We start from the raw sequence: 23,474 nt of genomic DNA, 5'->3' as shown, positions 1-23,474 counted from the left end.
ACAAAGGCCAAAGCCAATTTTGATATGATTTCTCCATTGATAAATGATGAATCGCTATAGCTACAAGAGCCGGTGGCAATGTGACGTTGATTGGTTATCGTATGGGGGACAAGAAGTCTAATGTTGTTGTCATTGGCTCTTAGCTTTTCCACTGCCAATGCAACAAAGCTCATAACCTGTTGTTTTCGGAAGTGGAGAATTTCCGATGTGATAATGACATTTACATCGGGTGCTGCAGGAAGGGTTTTTCTCAAAATGAAATTCGATGGGGCAAGTTGCAACTTTATGTTAATCTTGACATTGGGGAGTAACCATTGGGGTATATTGAATATCTCATGATTTAATTTTCCAACAAAGTGATACTCCTGTGTCACTGCAGTAGTCAACTCGCCGTCAGTATCAACACCTGATCGATATTCATAGCCCAATGCCAGTCCTCTCAACTCCTTATATGCCTTTGTTCTCATCATCATAAATTGTATTTAGCTTGCATAGTTGGATAAATTATTGCTAGTGCTCACCAATGTTCTATTAATTAATACTATAATTTGTTTGAACAGGTTGTGTAGAATACAGTTTTCGTAGGAGAGACCATCGGCAGCAGTTGGAGTTGTATTATCTGACTTTTTCTTCACCGCAACATTTAAATCAATAAATGTTGATGACAAATCAATGAAATAGTCTTCATTGGAAAATATTTGAAAGTGTATATTTTCCGAGAGGGGTTGCTGGGGGTGAAATTGGTCATAGTAGCCATACTTGACACTGACATCAACATTTTCAGCATTGAACAGATTCAATGAGGAACTGATTGATGGATGTGATTCCTTGTGGGGGAGATAAGTCATCTTAAGAGAAGAAATCCTTCTTTGATCTAACAATCTTTTTCTTCTTCTTCCTCTTATTGGTCTTCCTTGTTTTATTCCTCAAAGTCCTTGTTTTTGTGCTTCGCTTCCCGTCTGGGTAGAAACTGATGAGTGATTGACGCGCACGCATCTTTTTCAATCGCTTCCCATTTTGCTGAGATTTTAATTCCTCACCAACTGCTCTTGCTGAAGATCTAATATTTTCCTTAACACTCTCCTTGAAATTCTTACCTGACCCCCAGTCCTGTAGTGTTGATGCAGAAAAATTTGATGCAGCGGTTACAAGATATTTTCTGGTCAGGGGCAGTGTAGGATTAAAGAGCCCAGTATACAAGCTACCAAGACCATACTCAGACATTGTAGTACGCCCCTTGTGGTAGTCCAATCCATTTCCTATTTCAAGTGGACTCAGAGCACCAAAATAGTAATCGATATCGGGACAGACAAATGGAATTCTTCTATTGTTCATTTTAGGTGATGGTGCTTTCGCCAACGATAGGTCGAAAATGACAATGAATCACAGCTAAACTTTTTGTTATTGCTAGAGGATCACCCAATTCACTTCTTAGTGTTAATTGGCAGAGTTCCAAATACGAAGTGCTTAAGGGAACATACTGAAGATGCTTTATATTATAGTGATGAAGAAGTTCATGGTATGTTTCGTTCAAGTTGTTTCGTTTTTCGTTCAAGAACATGTAGGAGGGGGACATTTGATTTGCCAACTCTCTATGTTTCCACAAAAGATGTATAGAAAAATATGCAAGAGTTCGAGGCCAAACCAGGTGGATATTCGGCGAAAATAAATGGATGCATCCCGTAAACGGTGCCAGCATTTTCCCCATTGATCAAATTCTGTTTAAAGCCAAGAACATCTCTCAAAATATCATTGAGAATAATTATTTCAGTGTCAACAGGGGAGGTAATGTAAATCCTATCGTGTTCCATTGAATAATTAAATTGGAATGTACCATTCCTACGATATGAGATTTTTCTATTGATTGTACGACACAAATCTGTCATGCCATCATATTAAATATATTTGAATTTGACATGTGGATATTCACTAGATTTAAGTGCTTCAACCCATTCATACTCGACAAAGAGTGACCAATCGAATGGTATAACCTTTATATCATACACACGATCCTTTCTCAGGATGTCATAGGTATTTTTGAGAATACAATCGACAAGAGCCGCTTCATACACACCGTCAAATTTGATGGCGGGGGAGAGTTTCGTCCAAAAATCACTTGCCCTATTCAAATCACTGTAGAGAGGATCGGAAACGTTGGACATAAATGTTAAATAGAAATCATTGGGCATTGTTAATGTCTTCAACACCGATCCAAGAATCAAAATCAGAGTTGTATTCTAGCCACCGAACAAGTAACTGTTTCTTGCCCCTGCGAGTACGAGTCTTTAATATCTTTTCAATTTGATAGATTTCACTATTATTTTCAACTTTTTGGAGTTCATAGTAATAAAAGCCGCCGAGAATCCCTTCATCTTTGGTATCGCGCAAACGATAAGTTATGGGTTTAGTGTCTAGAATTTTTGCCACTTTAAAAAGTTCTGTGGACCACAAGTAATTACTCTTTTTAATAACATTAGTTGTTCTATTAATTCGAACAGTATCACCAACATTGAATTTTTTTATTGACAAACGTTTAATTGGAATATTGTTTAAGAAAGGTGTCAATTGTATCTTGATCAGAATGATGAACTTCCATTGGGGTTGAGTTGGACAATGATCCATGAGGTCGTTGATTATAAATCAACATGATTTTATCTAAATCATGAATATAAGCAGATGTATTTTTCAATGTACAATATCTTGAAATTAAAAGTCTAATAGTTCTTATCAGTTGTTCGGCCAATGCAGCCTTTATAAGACTATGACTATGATAGAGCAGTGTATTATATTTCACTATTACTTTTGCAACATGAGGATTAACAAATTCACTACCGCGATCCGTTTGAATTTTTTTATACGAATCCTTATCGAGAATACTTTCTATAGCCTGAGCAACTTAAACGCCTCTCTTTGACCGCAATGGATTTGCATATGCATAACGACTATAAACACTGATTTCAAGTAGAATGTACTTGTATGGTGTATTGTGACATATTTGCACCACATCCAGATTTAAGAGATCTGCTGTCAGTATATACAGAGGGAAAAAGGCTTCAGTTTTTCAATAGCAGTTAGCAGGAAGTCTGAGATTTAGATGTAGAATGTAGCTTGTTTCATTTTGTAGATGGTCTTGAAAATTTTTAGTGTGAACACCAGTGACTTTGGAAAGAGTGGTTGAGGAACCTAAACTCCCCGCTTCACCAATATTTTCATAAACACCTTTCAGAACTTCAACCATTTTGAACGTAAACACGTAGTGTAAAGTCCGCTACCCTTTTGTATACTAGTGGTTGGCGATGGGAGTAATGGCAACAATGACTTGATACGTTTTCGCTTTTGTCTAGCTATCAATGGTGTGTTCCTCCTCCTCAGTGTCAAGTTTCCACTAGGTGTGCTAGTATTTTCCAAGATTGATTTAAAATCATCTTTTTCTGCTTCTTCATGTTCATATTTTAATGGTGTTGACGATGGTGTATGTTCATTTAATTTTTTTAGAATTTTTCTATTGCTTTTGGGGAAGTTTAATATATTTAGGCTTTTGGGGAAGTTTAATGTATTTAGAAAGTTGTATAGATGAGCGTCAAATTATAATAGTCTCCTATAATTTGTAGCCATAGAGTAGACTCAATCCAATTTGGTTCAGTTCTTGCCTTGAATTAACATCCCTTTCCCACTTTCAGAACTATAAATATGGTCTTGATCGATGTCAATTAGGTTTGCTAGGGGCCGTGAGAAATGTTCACGAAATGAGTAGAATCTTATATTTCCAAAGTTCAACACTAATGAATCGAATTCCTCCTTCTTTAATTGTGTTCCAGCAGCAGCAGCAGCAGCAGAATCCTGAGGAGATGGTTCTTTTTTGTGATCAATACCACTGGCCTTCGCACGATATGGCTTATGTTTGTCCACTCGGCGAAGTGCATCTTGAAGTAAAAGCAGTTTTTTATCATCCTCAATATTCTCATTGTCAATGAATTTACTCAGATTGTTCTCAAAGTGTTCCACGGGTGAGAGAACGAGTTCTATTGGAGTCAATTAATAGGGGTTTGCCATTCTCTAGAAAAAATTGTTTACAAATCCTGCAATTATTGGCAGTAAAACTGTGAAAAAGCTACTACGCACTAGAAAATGGTACTTCCTTTTGAAATTCCGTCATTTCTTGTTACAGACTACGACATGTACAATGGAGAATTGCCACTTTGCCTGTTTTTTAGCAACTTGTGGCAGTTGAACATTATCCTAGTTTAAATTTAAAATAACTTCGTGTAAAAACAAAATGAAATCGAGGTCAATACCATGTTTGAGCATGACTTTCCTAAGCGAGGGTTTTGAAGTGCTTAGAACTGAAAATAAATGTATATTTTCATGTAGTTTCTTCAGTGTCATGATAGCAACTAATAGCCTTTTTTACTGTTCACGGAGAGATATACTGTAATTTCATTATCAAAAATATCTGTGACTACACGTAGATCCTCGGGTGTATTTTGATTAAGATCCAATAACATATAGCCTTAAGGTTTATTAGTTGCCTTATTGTATGCTGAGAGCAGAAATTTAGGGGCGCCTGGTTATATTTGTTTATTGAGAGTTATTAGCGAGCTAGAATCACGAACAACTCTGTAGATGATATAGTAGGTGCAGTTCAATGCAAGTGTTCGCATACATTTGCTCTGGTGAAAGAGATTGTGTAGAACCAGCGTAATGGAAATCTGTTAATGATGAGAGCGAACAACGAACAGTTGTATCATTTACTGGGACCATTGTTCAATAGATTCAGCCAGATCGTCAATAATCAGCGAAGAGTTTGGTTCAATAATGCTGAAAACATCAAGTCCCTGTATGAACTGTATCTGCACCAACCCCGATATGCCAATTGCTTTTATTTTATCGTATGACTCCTGCCAAATACTGTAACAATAGTAGATTTTCTTCGGTCTTTCCACAAACATTTAATCGCAATTTTTAATTAAGTTAATTAAGAGTGTTGTTTGGCCTGACATTGATGGCCCACACAGAAACGATCAGAATGGTGTTTTAAATTGGTACATTGACCTACAACTAACTGTAGACTATAGTTGTCTAATGACTAAATAATTTCCCTACAAGTCCGTTCAAGAATAATCAAAAGATGAAGGAAAACAAAATCAATAAAGAATCATATTTTCTTTTATTATACATAAAAGTAATAGCACTTTATAAATACTACATTGAACGTGAAAAAAAATTAAACATACAAAAATACCCTTTTTTTAAATTTATTTTCTATTAAAAAATACAGCATTTATTTTACATGAGCACTAGAAAAAAAACACTTTAATAAATATACTTTAAAAAAAATTTATTTATAAAAAAAATACAACATTTATAAGAATATACACACTTAAAATAAAATCAAACTTTTATTTACAACATTTTAAATTTTAAATTGGGTCCCCCCCCCAGGGGTGGCCGCTGCGGTGGCCGAAGGCCGAGGGCGGCCGCTGACGTGGGCGGGAAGCGCCGCGGGGCCCGCTGTGACGGGCCAGGGGGGGCATTAAATAATGGAATTTGTGAGGAAATTGCTCCGCCTTGCACACACATTGAAAATTTTATGCGATAAAAAAAGAGAAAAAAGAATTTAAAAACACCCATCACCCAAAAAAAACCCTCCCACCCCATTTGTACTTTTAAAGAATTTAATTAAATTTTTTTAGACCGATTTGCTTTCTGTACTCTTCACAATCAACTCGGTCTGAGATTAAATAGTGAACGTTTGGTAGTACCTTCACACCATCCTCAAGTACATAGACTTAGTCCGATATGGCCGACATGGTGTTTCTCTCAACTCAAACTGTGTAGTTTTTAAATTGTAAAGAGCGAATCGCCATCACTTTCGCTCTTGGGACTAAACTACGTTCCACGAAATAATTTTTTACAAAGTGTGTAGTTAATCCCTTGCAAACTTGTTTGATATCCTTGTTGTGCGTTTCCACACAGTATACCTTCGTCCCAGGAAACACACCACTGGATATCAGATCGCTACCCGTTTCAGATTTTAACATTAACAATTGATTTGGGGCCTGGCGTTACACTAGCTCTGGGTAGAGGGATTCATCCCAGTTGGTGTAGTTCATGCGTAAGCTAATGTACTCGCCATTTTCCAAATCATTCAATAGAATTTCAGTTTTAACTTTTGACAGGAGTGAATCAGTGTCCCCGTAATACACTTGAACTTGTCCCTCAATCGGCCACTGTACCTTGTATACATTATAATAAAATGGCAACATGAGTTTTTTAGATATTTCAGTTATTGCACTCTCCCCTACAATATTTTTATTTAAAATAATGTTTCTTTTCTTGTGATGTAAGAGCACCATATTAAAGTCTATGATCGTGAACGATGTGAAGTTTGAATCCGCAATGATTTGAACACAATCTTTGGAATTGGTTACAATGTCACATCGACTTCTGTTTCGTACGCTTTCGCACATTTTACCGAAGGCTGAGTTCAAAATGAGTTTATAGACTTCTTTTTCAACTTTCGTTTTCGCTTTTGAACGCTTACTGACAAAGTTGTCAATAAATGTTTTCATGTAAGGCTTTTGATCAAATTGGAGGGCTCTATGAACCCTTGTGACTTTGATACCATTGGACACTATCCTTTTCAATAGCACGTGTTGAACGACGATATTCTGTTTCGGGCTGAGGTCGACAATTAGTTTTTGTTTTGAAGGTACCCAGTGCATAGTCCCATCCTCTACTAAAGATAAATTGTAGGGGCTCAGAGAGTCCCTACCCACCGGTCTATTTATGCACGGAAAAACAAAGTTTTTTACCGAGTCATGGATTTCCATGGGTATTTCACCGTCAATTTCCAAAAACCATCCCTGTGCCCCATTATCCTCATCGCTAGCAATGTCGGGGAAATTTGAAGTACATGGATTTTTAAGCCTTTTATAATTGCCACACCGCAAACAGTAGGGAGACATTGCCGATGGGTAAAGACAATTCCTATCCAAAAAAACTGCATCTGATATTTCATACGTGTGATATCTAGTTGGATTAGTTTTCATAGTACAGTCTCTTTGAAAACATATCCACCTCGCACTGATCTCTCTACAAACAGGTGTTGATCGACGTCGGTGATAACATCTATTTATTCTTTTGTAATTTTAAGTATCAAGTCCATCTTCAGATGAGGAGTGGAAAAATAATAACCTAAATCCAAACCAAATTCCCCATAGATTTTATCCGTTTTCTTGGACACAATGTCTTGAAGAGTGAGTACGTCACTAGCAAAGTATAGTTTACAATAATCCCACCCATTTTTACATCCGCCCTTTGCCCAAACCCTCTTAGAAAATTCATAGTCACTAGTGGTGCACTCACTCTCAGTAAGAGAATTGTAAAAAGCTTCAATGGGCGGTAATGACACCTCATCTAGCCTCGAGGCAGAGTTGTAATAATCATTTGAATACATACCCTTACACGTTAATAAATCATACATTTCATCATTGAGGAAGCGCTGTTTAAGGAGAGGGATGATATCAAAATTGTCACTTTTGTTTACCTGAATCACTTGAGTTACGGACTTGGGTAAGAAGCTGAAAGAGTCTAAAAACAGATTTTTTTCAGGCATGTGTTACCCTTGTCAACTGTTTTCCACATGAATTCTAGCAGCAGTAGCTTCTCCGATGACTTGGGTATGATATTATATGAAAAAGAACCATCTATCTATGCGTCATCTACAACTCCACCCTTGACAATGTGGGCCAACGCCGGTAGAACAAACTTTAAGTCATAATTGGAATTGTGTATAAAAACTGGTACGAAATATTGCTGTCTAACGTTTAAATTGCACGACTGATGTGCTACCCCTTTAAAGTTACTCCCCCCGATATAATTACCTGCCACAAATGATCATGGTCGATCACCTTCCTCCTTTCTCCATTCCCAGCACCATCATCAAATTCTTCCTTGCAAACCCAACCTATTTTACGATTTTTAATGGCCAATCTGTCATCTGGTGATAGGAGCATAGGATAGCTTGTGTAACGAAGGCGCGAAATTACACCTATTTGTTGTTTTGATTAGACTGACCAATGCCGAGCGCATGCCGTCTTCACCGCCCAACGACTCGACTACATCCCGCACTTGCATGGTATTATTGGAGTCTCGTTGCGCATGAGCGTAAGAGACCCCTATGGCTTCATGTAGTTTAACACGATTTGGATTTGACGAATCGTACACATCTGTGAGTCGGGCTTTGCAATCTAAACTGATCTTATTACTTTGTAGAAGCCTATTCTGGATATTCCAAAAATGTTAGATCGCTCAATCTCCACATATCGATTCCACAGCCTGGTATATATAACGTTTACAGTGTTTGATTTGATTCTTCAACTTTAAATCAGTCCAAAATTAGGACGAGCATGTTGGACAGTAATAACATATCTCATATTTTTTACCATCACCCATAACCCTACACATATTAGAAATTGCATTAAAACTATCAATTGAATCAAAGTCTGCGGTTGGTATGTATATAAGCCACACCCGATGCTCTATTGATTCAATTGAAGGAACCCTCACTGAAAATAATACACACTTTTTATCGGAACGCTGACCCTCCTCCAATTCTGTTTCATACTGCAACACCGTGACACCAATCTTTAAATTTGTATTAGCCCACTCAAAAATATCTATTCCTTTTAATGTCACGGGAAATTGACCATTGAAACAATTAAAATCTACTATGGGGAACTTTGAAGCCTCCCTACCATTAACTGCCAATTCATCCAACTTTTCTTAGAGGCATCTTTTTGAAGAGGTCTATATGCGGCAATTAAAAATTCATACTTGAAACACTGTAGCCTCGTATCGAAACAGATTCGTTGTGAACCCCTGACATCTCTTTAAATCTGAATAATATTTTAAAACTAAAGCCCTCTCCCCAGCCCCACAACCTCTTAAAATAAAATCGTTTTTAAATCTACAAATATTAACGTTTAAACTCTCAATAAATAAAACCACCGACCCGCTACCCCCCTCGTTATAATTTTCCCACTTAGTTTGTATGCTATTAACCCAACCTAGAAAAACCACCTCATAATTTGATAAATGCGGGCGAATTGCCAACATCTCTATGTGTAAGTATTTCGAATACAGCTCGATCGCATTTTCATTAAAAAAATATTTTTAGTGCTATTGATGCTTTTAAACTGACCCCCACCCCCACGCCCCCCACTGTTGTTCAAGTATGGCTCGAATCTTTTTAACATATAAATGGGTAATGTCCAGGGGCTCGGTTATTATACCCCCTGAAACTAGAGAGTTAAACGGGTTACCGAATTTAGCGCTGTAGACTTTTGTATGGTGCAAGACAGAGTTGGAAAGAAAAAAAATCTGGAAGTAGGGATTGTCGTGATGATGTTATATCACTATTAGTACTAGTGGTATCATTAACTAGAATGGTGGGGGGTGGCATAGAATTCTCAACAGCACCACCTCTAGTCTGTTCAATTGCATTGGATAGACGTGGCAAGAAATCCTCAAAGCTATTTAGTATATCTTGCTGGGTGTTTGGGGATAGCTGATCAAGCCAGCCTGTATTGTCCTGTGACGGAATTTCTTTATGAGAACCGGGTTTAAATGCACTAGTACTACTAACATCACCTAAATGCTCTCTCATAAATCTATCTGTCCGTTCCGGGTCCTCCACCATGTCAATGTCATAGGTTAGATCATCTAGGCTGGCCAACTCCCCAAAACAATCAGTTAAAAAACATCTATGCCACTCCATATTATCAAGAACAAGTTTAGGCTCATCCCTAAACTCCATTGGTGGTGCGACGATTGGTTCAGGTCCACTAAAATTGGATGCTTCATGACCTGATGTTGATGGCGCTGTTCATTCATTAATCTATAGAAAAAGGGTTTATTTTCTATGTGAAATAACCATTATTTTATCAAATTAAAAAACTATGTCCATTTTTCACCCCACCCTCAAAACTTAATTTCCCCTCCTAGCCTTATATTCACTAAATACTTGCCCCCTCCCCAGAAAGTTCAGAAAGAAGCAATAGTCTATTTCTTCTGAAGAATTTCAAGTCATATGTTTACCGGGGTATTAAATAAGCACCATTTTTACACCCCCCTCAAAACTTAATTTCCCCTCCTAGCATTATTTTAACTAAATACTTGCCCCCCAACCCCTCACTTCATATAGAGTAGCCAAAATAGAGCTTAGCCAATTCCAAATTTCACCATTTTTTTATGTTATTAATTACACTGAAAAAAAAAATTTAACATCAAAAAAGCCCCGATAAATATTCGCTAGTTTGGTATGGCATAGGTAATGCAGTGTTTTGACTAATAGCAATAAAGTAACATAAAAAAATATTTGTCAAGGAACTGCAATTAGTTCAGAAAGAAGCTATAGTCTATTTATCCTGAAGCATTTCAAGTCATATTTTTACCGGGGTATTAAATTAGTACCATTTTTAAACACCCCGCAAAACTTAATTCCCCCGTCTAGCTTTATTTTATCTAAATATTGGCTCCCACACTTCATATAGAGTAGCCAAAATAGAGCTTAGCCAATTCTAAATTTCATCATTTTTTTATGTTATTAATTACACCGAAAAACAAAATTGAAAATCTAAAAAGCCCCCGATAAATATTCGCTAGTTTGGTGTGGCATAGCAATAAAGTAATAAAAAAATATTTGGCAAGGAACTGCGATTAGTTCAGAAAGAAGCAACAGTCTATTTATCCTGAAGTATTTCAAGTCAGATTTTTACCGGGGTATTAAATAAGTACCATTTTTACACCCCCTCAAAACTTAATTTCCCCTCCTACCATTATATTAAAGAAATACTTGCCCCATTGGGACTTGTTCATTGTCTTGGGTATTTTACGAAGTCTCATAGGCCACTGGCCTAATTTGGCTTTTGTGTGTGCCCCATTGTTTTGGTGTGGGATCCATTGTAACTGAATCCCCGTGTAACTGCACCCCAAGCACCTGAACCCCCGTGCATCTGAACCCCCCTACAACTGAGCCCTCCTTAACTGAACCCTCATGCAGCTCAACCCCCGTGCAACTCCACCCCATTTACCTAGACCCCGTGTACCTGAACCATCGTGCAAGTGAACCTCCGTGCAAGTGAGCTCCTCGTATAACCGAACCCCCGTACAACTGAACCCCCTGTGCAACTGAACCCCCGTATCATTGACCCCTCGTATAACTGACCCCCCGTACAACTGAACTCCCGGTGCACCTAAACCCCCCCGGCTGACGGGTACCAGGTACGTCACAAAGACTCTCCTGCTAGCTGACTACAAAGTTTTTGTGAGGCATAGTGACTTACAGGTTTCTTCATTAGAATCACGACAGTGCTACCATCTCTTAAGTGAGCTTTGCTCGTTTTGACTTGACGCCTTAATATCTGAGTCCTGGAAATAAAAATCAATTTTTACTTATTCACTATATATTTAAATACGATGTATGAAAAAAAAATACAATTTCAACTATTAGCTACATTTGAAATTTACTCAGAATATTAATGGTGGGCACCCCTTCCTCCAACTCCTCTTTTTTTTCAATAATTACCATTTTAGTAAATACACACGCGTACATACAATGATCGTCTCAATTATGTATGACACGGAAGATAATTGCTATCTGTTGAGTTAAAAATAGAAATTGTTGGGAACGCTATTTTACCGAGATATCTTTATACCTGGCCATCTGCTTTGAAGCTAGCGAAAAAAATATGATCTAAAGCATTTCAAGTCGGATGTTTACTGGAAATTAAATAAGTACCATTTTTACACATCCTTCAAAACTGAATTCCCCCTTCTAGCATTATTTTTAACCCCAATTATTAAGTTCGGTTAAGCTATGAATGCATATAGCCATAAAAGTGCAGTTTTTTGACGCATCAGTCACACAACCTCCCCCAGCAATGCCAGAAGAATGAGCCACAAACACATAAACAAGGTGCTTAAGAAACATTTAGAGTCGAATAGCCTATAAGTGCTATGGAATGCCATAGCATACATTTTTAAATATGATACATGAAAGAAAAATACAATTTTAATTATTATTTTATTCAAAATATTAATAGGGGGCGCCCCCTTCCTCCAACTCCTCCTCTTTTTTTCTCTAAGATAACTACCCCTTTTAGTAAATACACTCGCTTATATACAATGCCCGTCTCTTTAAGTTTGTTTAATTAGCAGCGCAGTGAAATGTAATCTCACGAGAAAACAGCCTTCTAATCAAAACAGCTGTTATGAACATGTGAATTTTATCATACCTTTGAAAGCTTGCATAAAATTCCCCTTTTTGTGTGAAACTCAAAATGATAGATAATTTTGTGTGAAACTCATAATGATAGATAGGAAATAAAAAAGGTTGTTTCTTATATTAGTCGACGAATAAAGTATATTTACTTACTAATATAATTCTTTTATTGTCAATTAGAACGAGCAAATTGATTCTTATAGGTTTACTCGAGCTTCTATTAATCAACTGACACAGAATGAACAATTCGTTCAATATATATAGCAAAAAAAGAAGCATGATTATAACCAACTGTAAACCCGTATTTCTAGAATCAGACCATTCTTTGATTACACAATTTGATAATTTCTAGTTTCTGGTTAAAAAAAAACAAGTTATGATGAAAGTGCCTCAAAAACCAGTCTGGTTGAGCTATATAATCTCAATTATACTTTCAAAACGTGTTTGCTCACTTTATAGGTATATCAAACAGTTCGTGGTAACGAACTGTAAGTAAGGAGCGACCCGGCTCAATGGTAATCGAACCTCTAGAAAACGGGTTTTTGATACCAATAGATATCTCAAATGAATCAAATTTCAATGCTGATTTCAAATATATAACTTTCATCAAGTTTAGTGCTACCCATCAAAAGTTAAGCGCCTGAGAAAATTTGGCTGATTTTCAAAAAAAGGGGGAAAGACCCCCTAAAAAATATAGAACCTTAATGAAAATCACACCATCATATTTAGCGTATCGGAGAACCCTACTCTATAGGTTTCAAGTTCCTATCTACAAAAATGTGGAATTTTACGTATTTTGCCAGAAGAAAGATCACGGATGCGTGTTTATTTGTTTTTTTTTCCCCCAGGGGTGATTGTATCGACCCAGTGGTTCTAGAATATCGTGAGAGGGCTCATTGGAATGGAAATTAGAATTTGTAGTGCCCTTTTTAAGTGACCAAAAAAAATGGAGGGCAACTAGACCCCCTCCCACGCTTATTTTTTTCCCAAAGTCACCTGATCAAAATTTTGAGATAGCCATTTTGTTCAGCATGGTCGAAAATATTATAAATATGTCTTTTAGGATGACTTAATCCCCCGAAGTTCCCAGAGGGAGGGCTAAAAGTTATGAACTTTACCCAATGTTAACATATAGTATTGGTTATTGGGAAGTATACAGAAGTTTTCAGGAGGTTTTTTTTCTGGTAGTGGGAGGGAAGGGTGGGTCGGTGGTTATGTTGGAGGATCTGTTCATGAAGGAAGTTTTCATGGGGGAAGGGAAACTGCCATGAAGGGGGCGCCGGACTTGCCAGCATTATTTATTGGTTATCGGGAAGTATACAACCATTTTCAGGAAGGATTTTTTCTGGAGGGGGGGGGGGCTAGAGGAGGGGGTTACTCTGGATAATATTTCCGTGGAGGATGTTTTTTGGGGTAAGGGACATTTCTATGAAGGGGGTGCCGGATTTCCAAGCATTATTTAAAAAACGAGCAGAAATTAAATAAAAAAAAAGTTTTTTCAACTAAAATATAAGAAAAAATATTAGAACTTAAAACGAACAGAAATTATAACGTATGTGAGGGGGTTCTCCCCCAAGTCAATACCTCGCTCTTTACGCTACATTTTTTTTTTTAGTGCTTTCAAAAGAGCTATCTATTCTAATTAAACGGCCTTTGTGATTCAGGGGTTTGTGAATAAAAATTTTTTTAAACTTTTAACGTAAAGAGCGCGGTATTGACTAAGGGGAGAACCCCCTCATATACGTAATAACAAATAAGTAATAAAAAAAAGCAATATAAAAAAACAAGCGATACGGATCAATAGTAATCGAAACTTTAAAAAACGAAATTTTGTTGTCAATAAATCTATCAAAAGGATGTGTTTATAATACTGATTCTAAATATACAAATTTTGTTAAGTTTACTATTACTCATCAAAGGCTACGAGCCTGAGAAAATTTACTAGATTTTTTAAAAAGGGGCCCCTACAAGTGAAAGAATTTTAATGAAAATCACACCGTCAGATTCAGCGTATCAGAAAACACTATTACATAGTTTTCAAGCTAATATCTGCAAAAATCTTCAACTTTGTATTTTTTGCCAGAAGAAAAATATACGAATATAGAATTTAGTTACGTAAGTTAATTTGTAAAGACATCCATTTAGCAAAAGAAAAGTAAAATTTTTATGCAAATAAAAGCTGCATTAACTAAAAAACGATCAGAAATTAAATAAAAAAAACAAGTTTTTTAAACTGAAAGTAAGGAGCGACATTAAAACTTAAAACGAACAGAAATTATTCCGTATATGAAAGGGGCTGTCCCCTCCTCAACGCCTCACTCTTTATGCTGAAGTTTGACTCTTTCTCAGAACTCTATTTTTTAGAACAATAAAAAACTTTAGCGTAAAGAGCGAGGCGTTGAGGAGGGGACAGCCCCTTTCATATACGGAATAATTACATTTCAACTGAAATGTAAGAAGAAATATTAGAACTTAAAACGAACAGAAATTATAACGTATGTGAGGGGGTTCTCTTCCAAGTCAATCCCTCGCTCTTTACGCTACAGTTTTTTTTAGTGCTTTCAAAAGAGCTATCTATTCTAATTAAACGGCCTTTGTGATTCAGGGGTTTGGGGCTGTCCCGTCCACAACACCGCGCGCGTTACGCAAAAGTTTGAATCTGTCTCACAACATTATTTTTTAAAAAAATAAAAAAAATTAGCGTAAAGAGCGAGGCGTTGAGGAGGGGACAGCCCCTTTCATATACGGAATAATTACATTTCAACTGAAATGTAAGAAGGAATATTAGAACTTAAAACGAACAGAAATTATAACGTATGTGAGGGGGTTCTCCCCCAAGTCAATACCTCGCTCTTTACGCTACATTTTTTTTAGTGCTTTCAAAAGAGCTATCTATTCTAATTAAACGGCCTTTGTGATTCAGGAGTTTGTGAATCAAAATTTTTTTTAACTTTTAACGTAAAGAGCGTGGTATTGACTAAGGGGAGAACCCCCTCATATACGTAATAACGTATACGTAATAATAAAAAAAAAAAAAAAACAAGCGATACGGCTCAATAGTAATCGAAACTTTTAAAAACGGAGTTTTAATGTCAATAAATGTATCAAAAGAATATGTTTATAATGCTGATTCTAAATATATAAATTTTATTAAGTTTAGTGTTACTCATCAAAGGCTACGAGCCTGAGAAAATTTACTCAATTTTTTAAAGAGGGGGGAAACATCCCCTACAAGTGAAAGAATTTTAATGAAAATCACACCGTCAGATTCAGCGTATCAGAAAATCCTATAACATAGGTTTTAAGCTCATATCTGCAAAAATCTGCAACTTTATATTTTTTGCCAGAAGAAAAATATACGAATATAGAAGTTAATTACGCAAGTTAATTTGTAAAGACATCCATTTAGCAAAAGAAAAGTAAAATTTTTATGCAAATAAAAGCTGCATTAACTAAAAAATGATCAGAAATTAAAGAAAAAAAAAACAAGTTTTTTAAACTGAAAGTAAGGAGCGACATTAAAAATTAAAACGAAAAGAAATTAGTCCGTATATGGAAGGGGCTGCCCCCTCCTCAACGCCTCGCTTTTTACGCTAAAGTATGACTCTGTCTCACAACTTTATTTTTTAAAACAATAAAAAATTTTAGTGTAAAGAGCGAGGCGTTGAGGAGGGGACAGCCCCTTTCATATACAGACTAATTTCTGTTCGTTTTAAGTTTTAATGTCGCTCCTTACTTTCAGTTTAAAAAACTTGTTTTTTTTTATTTATAATATAAAAGGATTGGTCACTTTTTGCAATGTAATCGTCAAACCACACTGTATTATCATGCCGCAGGTGTAAGTTTCCATGTAAGTTTCAACTCAGCATATAGATTACTACTGAAGTGCCCTACTCTAAAGGATAAAATAATACATAGTACATTCCGCCAACATCGTTCTTATATGCCCTCAGGACATAACATAAAACCCTTGCCCCGAGGGTTGTGGGGGAGTGTCCTTCTCAAAAACATATTTTCTATCTGAAAATCAACTACCCTGAACAAAATTCGGAGTGGATTTGATTGGCTATGTCAAAATTTTGATTGGATGTGTTTGGGGGAATGATGGGCGTGGGGGTGGGGTGCTAGTTGCCCTCCAATCACTTTCGACTATTAAAAATTTCCAATCGAATGAGCCCTTTTTGAAGTTTCTACGACAACTCCTTCGATACGAAGGGCCCGGTGAAGAAAAAAACACATTGTGCCCACATCGTCCTTTACTTAGGCAGCGCTAGCGCGCTGCCTATGATTAAAACTCCCTTGGTCTAGGAATCAATAGATTGTCCTGTTATTGGTCCCATTTTTCGGTGATCAAATATTTAATTTAAGGACATTCTGAAAAGGGGCTTGCTTGGCCCAAGATTTAAGAATATAAGTTTCAAGCCGATAGAGAAGAAAGGTTACTTTCTGAATTCTCCCTTTTGACAGGCTCTGCTCCTAAAATTCAGTCTTTACACATAAGGATCTCCTGGCCCCAGGGACTTGCAAATAGATTTTCCAAGCTGTTCTAAAAAAAATTTGTGGGCCCGTTTCCGGAGAAATGTTTTTGTGCAGGCCATGCTTTTGGGCACCATTTCCAGGCAAACCTTTTTTCAACTGTATTTGTGCATTACAGCTCACTTTACCCATGTCCGTAAGGTTTGATGCAAAGCAGTTCATGTACCTTTTATGAAACATGAAAAAGTCATAAAAAGTGTTGGTCCTTTTAGAGCCCCATCGTTTTTTGGGCAGGGGGGATGCCCTGAAAAAACTTTATTTTGATTATTGTCATAGGGTACCTTTGGCCAAGTTACTATTGGCTCTGAATTTTGAGCCTCACTAAAAAGGACTGAAATTTTTTTTACTACCCTTTTACGGGCACAATTTGTGGCGAGCCATTGTATATTTTGTATTTGTTTTCTAGCTGTTTCTGATTAGTGAGGTTTTCTATGCTTATGCTTATTTTCGAGCCCAATTTTGAGGGGCCTTTGCCTCGCACATAGTTTTGGCAGTGCTATGTTTTGCTTGTAACTAAATCACCGTTTGACTGAACCTCGTGTAGCTGAACCCACTTAACTGAAACTTTCTTCAACTGTAGAACTAAGCCCCATCTAACTGAACCTTCGTTCAACCGAACCCCCGTTTAATTAGACCGCCATGGAATTCAACCCCCGCTTAACACAACATCATTTAACTCAATCCCCGTTAAACTTAATTCTCATCTAGCGCAGCCTCCATCCATGATTGATTCAATTCAATCCACGGCCTAAGAATAAGTTTGAACTAGTGCTGATTTGCAGCTCAAAACTTGCTTCTTGCTTCGGTCTCTGATTAAGTATTATAACTATAGTTTCTTAGTGTGAGATTGAGGGGGGAGGGAGGGTTGTTCAATTTGGGCCTTGGCTCCAAAATTAGAAATAGATTTTTCTCTGTTTGGGTTTAAATATTAATAGGATGTAGTTTCTAGACTAGGAATAAACAATTATAAGAAAGAATTTAAAAAAAAATTAGATATATAAGGAAAAAACCAAATTTTTACTGGCTTAAAAATTTCTGTCGCAAAAAAGGCTCTATAAAAAGATTGCGACAGTAGCGATTATTATACTTAAGGGCAGCTTTAAACAATAAATCAGTCGTCTTTTTATTTGTAATTTTCGGGTTAAGTAAGTCATGTAACGTCAAAACCAGTGACCCCTTAATTCACGCCTTAATGCGGTGGTGAAAATAAAATCCCATTTCCAGAAACCTTGGACGACTACCTATTTTTCTGCCCCTTAAATGTCCCAGTGAAATGCTAGCGCAGGAGAAAATAAAAGAAAGAAAAAGAAGACACGTCTGGGTGTCAAGCTGTTTTTTGAAATTCCCAAGAATTTGTTTTGTAATTAATTTTAGCGTTGAGATGAAAATAAATAGCATTTTATTTAACAAATTAGCTTTGTATTTGAATGAACTTTTTTCATTTGGTAGTTTTTTTAAAAGTCTTCTTTTAATTTTCCACTTTCAGAGGGGACTGGGAACGGGAGTATGTAAGAGGGATATTTAACATACCACTTTAAAGGGTTGAAGATGTCAATGGTAGAAATTTTATGGTTTCAAGCCTTTACACTCTAGAACTGACACTAAAATTACAACTTAGGGCCGTAAGGCATTTTATGATGGTGTTGTCCTGTACAGGAACAGGTATTATTCCGTATATGCACAGGGCTGCCCCTTCCTCATTCCTCATTCTTTACGCTTAAGTTTAGCTTTTTGTCCCGATTCTTTGAGAACAGCTGCTTAAAGACAAGGACCGTCGAATCTGAATGAGAAGTATTTTTAAAGAGCTTAAAGACTTTATCCTGAAGAGATGGCAGCCCATCATATAAGGAATTGTTTCTGTTCTTTTATAGTTTTAATGTTACTCCTCAAACAAACTTATCCATTACATTTCCCAATATCTATCGATATGAAGCCTGGTGAAAAATTATTTAAAGCCTTTTGAACCATTGTTGTCTTCTAGGTAATGCTTGCTACTTATGGAATTTTGTGCTCCTAAGAGAACACCTTGTTTTTGGTTATTGGTTTTTCAGTAAAGCACTAGTTTTAATAATTCTTAGGATAGTAAGAAGTGTTAAGATTCAGATTATTTGATATGGTTTTGTAGAAATAGCGTTTATAACCTGCAAAGCAATAGCTATTATTCGTTTTAAGTTTCTGATTCGCTCTCAACTCACTAAAGGAAAGCTTTATTTGTCCTATTCTAATCTTTGAGTGCCGCTGATTGACTTTTCGGCATTTATTTTGGATACAAAATAAGAGAAACAAAAATTCAGTACAAGCTCAATACGATATTAAAACAGTGCAGACTAAGGAAATATTTAGATACTTACCTGGAAAAATTACCGACACGAATATCATTATTGAGGAACTCCGGGAAAACTGTGTAAATTCAATTTTATTTACGCGGTTAAAACCAAAAACCTCAATTCATTTGATTACTAGTAAAAACCTAACCGAGATAAGACTGTATATATCTTCATAGAAATTACAAGAAATGTCATAATCTTCCAAAAGAATAAGATTTGCATATTAAAAGAAACTAGTTCCGCAAAAGTTTGCAACTACTTCTTGCCACCAAAGATTTACCTTTGAAAAGTTCTACCGAGTCAAACTCAATCGAAGCAAAAGTCAACTTCACAAAACTCAGTCTAGAAAAGCTTAACTCAAACAAAATTCAACCCAGAAAAAACTCAGTATCAAGCAAAATCAATCCACGACAAATTTAACCTAGGAAAAATCCATTACTTTTCAAGGTAGCAAAAGGGCCCTCATGTAGTATTTTACCGTATGGTTTATTACGCATTAATAGAGTTTAAGGGTTCCGTTTCAAGGTTACGTAATAATACTGTCCTTAAAGGCTTGAGCATTTCAAATGCCCTTCATTATTGTTGCCATTTTTTCAAGGACTTGATAGGACTATCAGGTTTGGGGCCTGATGGGACTATCAGGTCCTAAATTTATCTAGGTAAAGACCCTATCCCGATAGGTGAAATTTCCGGTGTCTACAGAATTCCTTGTTCGTGTGGCCTTTGGTACATCGGAAAAGCTGATTAGCGATTCATGGATAGATTTACTCAGTACTCTATTTCAATTAATAATACACTTAAAAAGCGGAAAAAACAGAAAATTTTGACTCTGCCGTTGCAGAGCACATATTTGAAAACCCAGGCCATACTATTTTGTTTAATCAAGCTAGCCTAATTTCGCATGACAAAGGTAATGTCCAGAACTACAGAGAAGCTTTTGAAATTTATAAATACCATCATTTAGGTCTACCTATAAACAGAGATTCCGGTGATTTAAGAATAAACGAGTAATATTTCGGTTTTCTCAAAAAAGAAGCCGATACTTTAGTAGGGGAGGGTGGGGTTGGTTCGGACAAAATTTTTTGGTTGGGTCCAGCTTCTGTCCCAATCAGTATCCATCTTCCGTTTTCATCTTAAAAGAAAGAGATTGTGTCCAAGAATTGTCAGGAATTTCGGTAGACTTTTATCTTTCGTCTTTAGACAAAAAAAATCCAACAATAAAAAAAAAATAATTGTCCGAAGTTACCCCACGGTGTGGGGTTGGTTCAGACATGGTTTGGGGTTACTTCGGACAGCAGTAATATGAGTTCGGAAACTTCACAGATTAAAGAAAAAAACGCCATTTACTGAAAATTTGAATATTTATAAAAGTAAAACAAGTAAAATGAAAGTTGAAGAAAAAAAATCAAGTAATTTGAACCAAAGCTCACAGGAGCTGTATCTCACGTTGTAGCTGCTGAGATCACATTGAAAAGTGAGTCCTCGCTTTGTCCGTTCAGTCCCTCTTGTGGCAGTTGGTGATGGAAGAGAAAGAACAATGTCGTTTGAAGAGACGAAGGCTTTGTCCTCAATATCCGGAAAAATGAACCGTGCTCCATTTCTGCGAAGGAACAAGACTTCTAGATCGCTTCCAGTTTTTCCTTTTATCTGGCCAACGTAGAATATATCCGACTTCTTCGATTTGCCCAATATGAATTTTACCAGAACATAGCTATCTGTTTGAGCTTGGTCAATATCAAAAGGCTCAAGGTCCTCTTCTACGTCTCCACAGTGAAGAAACTCGTCGCTTGAGGAGTTGCTCGGGGCAACAGGTTCAGAAAGGGTCTCCGCCTCATCGGTTCCGTCGTCTTCGTTAGGCTTGCAGACTGCGCTGTTCTTACGTTTCTTTGTAGACGGCATCGGCTTGGCCTTCTTTTCCTTTTTAGCTACGATCTCTTCTTTCTCAGGGGTGTCAGTGAGAATACGGGTCCTCCCTCTGTTGCGATTCCCACGTCCCGGAACAGTAACAGCCCCCACTCAGGGAAAAGGTCTTACTTCTTCGGTCGACCTTATGAAAGAAGAAATTGGTGGTCCAGCTTTGGAGTTGGCTTGCGACGAAGGGCTCCGCAAACTGGTTGTTTGGTCTAGCGGCCTATCCGTCACAAAGGATGGGGCAAAAGCTCCCTCTGGGAATACATCGCGATTGAATGGAAAGATTCCAGCTGCTCGAAACGAAGAGACTATGTTAGATGCACTGAACCTCTCCAGGAAAGGAACCCTGCTGAGTGAGGCTACTTCATAAATTGAAATGCGCTGTCCGGGATGCAACTGCAGCCATTCATTGAAGTGCTCTTTCAGTGCACCCTTGAAAGGAGAAAGCACTCCTATGTCAAGTGGCTGAAGCTTGTGGGAGCTGTGGGGTGGGAATTTCAACAGTTTCACGTGATTTTGCTTACAGTGTTCGATCACACGTACATCCAGATGGCTATCATGGTTGTCCATGAGCAGTAGGATGGGAGTCTCGTCATCTGGCTTGGTTATTTTCGTGAAGTGTCGCATAGCCTCCAAGAACAAGTCGCCGTTGACCCAACCACTATAGTGCGCAAGCCCAAAGCAACCAGGGGGGCCTTAGTTTGTCATTCTAGGTATAAATTTCTCTCGTAGAAAAAGGAAGACTGAACGAACAGTCACTCCAGATGAACTGGCAAAACATGAAGCAGTCATGTTTTGACCTCTTTCTGCAGACACATTCTGACCTACCTGTTTTTGTCTATTTGGTGCTGGGACTTTTGGTGGTGGCAGCACGGTGACTATACCTGTCTCGTCAACATTCCAGATGCGATCAGCCGTCAGTTTGGCTCCAAACCTTCCATAAACATCAAGTAGCTTGTCAAAAAACGTCTGAACGACAGTTTTGTTGAAGCCGGAGGCTCTCGCCTGACTTGTGGCTTCTGGCTTCCTCACCGAGATGTCTGAATTCCGCTTCAGAAACGCAAGAAGCCAGTCCTTTGACGCTGCTTCATTGAAACACCAGTTTTCTGGTACAGAAATGTTATTCGCACGGGCGTAAGAGTAAGCAAATTTTCGTGCTTCAGTTGTTGTCAGTCCATGGTTCATTATCGAACAAGTGCGAAAGTAGTCGGCTAGCTTTCGCTCGTGTTCGCTTTCAAAAACTTGCCTGTTATGTTTTGGTCTCGTCGGGAAGTTTATCTGCAGTGGCCCAGGCTCTTCGTTGACACTTTTATCCGCTTCTCCTGTCTGCGGCCTTGAGCGCCTTACATAGTCCAGTAGCGTGGACTTCTTTATGCCGAAGTTTTCTGCAATTTGTCTCAATGTTCCTTCCTTTTTCAGATAAGCCCCAACTGCTTTCTTCATGTTTTCTAGGTTAACGGGAGGGTCTTGTCGCTTCCTTTTGTGTGATCGAGGCATTCTGAAAGAAACTGTTTTTAGTAACAAGTAATAAAATGCATATAAACAGGTACACGATGTGAAAAAAAGAGGAAAAGTTGGAAATACTGACCACAAAAAAGTGTCTGGGGTGGGTTTGGACAATGTCCGAATCCACCCCACTACCATTGTCTGAAGCAACCCCACCCGCGATAAAAAGTCTGAAACCTCACTGACGCTGTAACTACTATAGATGCCGCCAAAAACTAAAATTTAAACAACTGAGCAATGCCATAGTTAAACGCTGCAACAGTCAGCAAAATTCAATGACTAGTAATAACGGCCAAATAAAATCACAAACAAAGAAAGATACAGGACGCCACACCAACCTTTTTTCGGTTTTTCTCAAATATTTCAAAAACGATTGCACGTGTGATAACCAAACTACATACTCAAGTAGGGTACTAGATGGCACGTCTATGGTATTTTTTTGGTGAATTTTAGAGGGCGTTGTAGGAAGAGAGGCTCTTGTCCAGACTCACCCCGTGTCCGAACCAACCCCACTCTCCCCTAATCCCTGAAATAAACCTTGAACCACTTTCCCTGTCATATAATCAAACACGTGAACAACCCCTTAGGTCTCAAAGGGTGTCTGCAAGGAATGCAATAATTAAAATCTGAAATCAGGTGACATAGTTCTCCAGCTTATTTGACTGCTGGTTCGTTTTGTTTTGAGTGAATGAATGTTTTCTTTTCTTATTTCTCAGTTGTTCGCTAGTATCCGTCAATGGCAGTTCATAATTTTTGGATTTTTTGCAAATCGCAGATATTGGTGAATAGCTCGCTTTTATGGTTGTTAGGTATTTGATTTAATTCTTATAATTTTTGGCTTTTATTCAATTTTATTCATCTTTTAAGTTTTTGGTTTTTTCTTTGGTTTTTTGGTTCTTTTCACATTG

At 37.5% G+C, this 23,474-nt stretch overlaps 1 protein-coding gene across 1 annotated transcript in view; it reads right to left on the bottom strand.

Moving 5' to 3' along the window:
• LOC148953232 (uncharacterized) overlaps positions 1–19,216 on the bottom strand; it is a 172,159-nt gene extending 152,943 nt beyond the window's left edge. The window contains exon 1 of the mRNA XM_089087584.1: positions 19,174–19,216. Coding sequence (XP_088943710.1) covers positions 19,174–19,201 — 28 coding nt within the window. The 5' untranslated portion in view covers positions 19,202–19,216. The remainder of the gene's footprint in view (positions 1–19,173) is intronic.
• Positions 19,217–23,474: the final 4,258 nt, after the last annotated feature.

This window comes from Artemia sp. Qi Xiang Cuo, chromosome 4, assembly GCF_049724085.1.
Source record: "Artemia sp. Qi Xiang Cuo chromosome 4, ASM4972408v1, whole genome shotgun sequence".
NCBI lineage: Eukaryota > Metazoa > Arthropoda > Branchiopoda > Anostraca > Artemiidae > Artemia > Artemia sp. Qi Xiang Cuo.
This window is presented reverse-complemented; position numbering and strand designations above follow the sequence as displayed.